The sequence below is a fragment of the Silene latifolia genome, unplaced genomic scaffold (genome assembly GCF_048544455.1).
Source record: "Silene latifolia isolate original U9 population unplaced genomic scaffold, ASM4854445v1 scaffold_57, whole genome shotgun sequence".
Classification (NCBI taxonomy): domain Eukaryota; kingdom Viridiplantae; phylum Streptophyta; class Magnoliopsida; order Caryophyllales; family Caryophyllaceae; genus Silene; species Silene latifolia.
The window spans coordinates 2,287,409-2,289,734 of NW_027413480.1; the positions used below are offsets into that span (position 1 = coordinate 2,287,409).

The 2,326-nt window shown below is 35.3% G+C and overlaps 1 protein-coding gene across 1 annotated transcript; it reads left to right on the plus strand.

Annotated features, from left to right (window-relative positions):
• The first annotated feature begins 340 nt into the window (after positions 1-340).
• Positions 341-1,661, plus strand: LOC141639792 (protein FAR1-RELATED SEQUENCE 5-like). The gene is made up of 3 exons (XM_074448838.1): positions 341-425; positions 572-649; positions 745-1,661. Exons 1-3 carry the CDS (start codon positions 341-343, stop codon positions 1,659-1,661), a joined length of 1,080 nt encoding a protein of 359 aa, XP_074304939.1.
• The last annotated feature ends 665 nt before the right edge of the window (positions 1,662-2,326 follow it).

Below are 2,326 nucleotides of genomic sequence, written 5' to 3' on the forward strand. Positions count from 1 at the left end.
GGGGATGTCAGATATATGCTTCCAGCTAGAACTGAACGAGTATGTATCTAGAGAACTGAACGAGTGTATCCTGGATCACAAAGATGTGTACCTCTGGATAATTTTTCTGCCTGTTTTAGTAGTTATGTTTGTTTTTGTATTTTTTTTGGGTTTAATGGGGGCATGACAGAATAAAATTCTTAGCCAAGATACATCTCTTCAAGCTGTTAGATACATGATTCCAGCTAACTAAAAAGAAATGTATCTGGCTAGCTAAAACAGTGTATCTAGCTTGCAAAATATTTGAATCTAAAAACACATGTATCGTGACATATGAATTAGTGTATCTAATTTGAATGAGATGTGTACCTGTGCAGATAGTATACCTGCTACTAATGTTCATGCTTCAGATATACTGGTTGTACTTCCCTTGACAGATGCAACAGGTACAAAAAATGTAGCTTGAGCATGTATCTAAAGACATTAACTATTGTATCTAATATCATATTAATGTGTACCTATGGAGTATTTTTATGCTGGTTTTAGTACTGGAACATAATGCGTATTCTACTGTGTGTCATTTCCTATGCAGAAAGTAAAGCTGCTGCTAATGTCGATGCTCTAATCAACAATGATATATCTCTTGTGTTTCCATTGACTAATGCACCAGGTAAAAAATTGTTCCTTGTTCATTAACAAGATTTGATTTGACTAATATAATGTACGTGCCTTAAAATAACAACCTTTTGGTTAATCGTCTTGTAGAAACCCCAGAAGTTGGTTATGAAAACACAATTTTTGGATTCCCAAGCTGTCCAGAAGAACTTAAACCAATCAACGGTATGATATTTTCAAAGTTGGAAGATGGAATAGATTTTTACAACAAATATGCAAAAGTTTGTGGGTTTATTCCAAGGTTAGATTCAACAAAATTGGTTAATGGGATTATTACACACAAACGTTGTGTGTGTAATAAAGAAGGCAAAAGTAAGAACAAGGGGACTAAAAGAAAGAGAACTGTTACGAGAACAGGATGTCAAGCTAAGGTTACTTTTAAGAGAATTGATGCTGGTGAATACGAAATTTATGATTTTATTGAGGTTCACACACATGCTATGGTTACACCAGCTAGAATGGTTCATATGAAACCATCTAGGAATTTGAATCTCTTTCACAAGAAAATGATCATGGATAATTCAAGAGTAAATCATGGTCCGGTGGATTCCTTTAGAATGTTTAAAGAATATGTAAAAGGGTACAAAAATATTGGGGCTTCTTTAGAAGATTTCAAAAAAATTTCAAGGGATGTTAAGAAATATATCAAGGACTATGATGCTGAGATGTTATTGGAGACTTTCATGCAAAAGAAGGCTATGTCTCCATCATTTTATTTCGACTTTGAGGTGGATGATGAAAAAAGACTAAGTAAGGTTTTTTGGGCAGATCCAATCTCAATTAAAAACTATGCCCTTTTTGGTGAAGTCGTCTCTTTTGATGCTACATATAACTTCAATGAATATAAAATGGTGTTTTGTCCGTTCACGGGTGTGGACAACCATAAAAGATGCGTCACTTTTGCGGGTGGTTTGTTAAGAAAGGAAGATGGAGAATCATTTACCTGGTTGTTTGAGAATTTTGTGAAGGCTATGGGTGATTGCTATCCTACTAGAAATTATAACTGACCAATGCAAAGGCATCAATCAAGCTGTAAAAGTGGCCGGGTCGCTTTGAGCTTAGATTTCGGTTGCTTGTCGTTAGGAGCACCTAGACCAAAACAATATTTATAACTTCACAAACAACTCTACTATTAGTAAAGAGGCAAGTAAAGGTCGGATCACAAGGGACGGGTATTGATGTAGGATTTTCGATTGCAAGTAGTGGTGTCTAGGGGTGTCACAATTTGGGTTGAGATAAGAAGATCACTAAACTAAATAACAATTAAAGTAAACAAGCAAGATGACTAAAATGAGATGTAAACAATTGATTAAAAGTACTAGGGTGTCATGGGTTTATAGGGGATTCATGGGAATTGATCATACAAACATATTCTCAAATTATAAGCAAGCGATTATTGTTGTGATAGGATCGAGTTGGTTTATATCTTACAATCCTATGAAGGTTTGGGTCCCGAAGCCGAATCGATTAGATTGTACAACACATACAAGTCGACTTAATCCTCCTTACACAACTATATGCATGGTCTAATGAGACTCGAGTTGGTTTATGTCTTACAAGTCTCATTGAAAAGGTAGGTGATGGGTAAAAAATGCAAGGATTCATAGGCTCGCATTTCATCAAACATAACATGTGCATAAGTTGAGATCACAACAAGCAAGCAAACAAATTA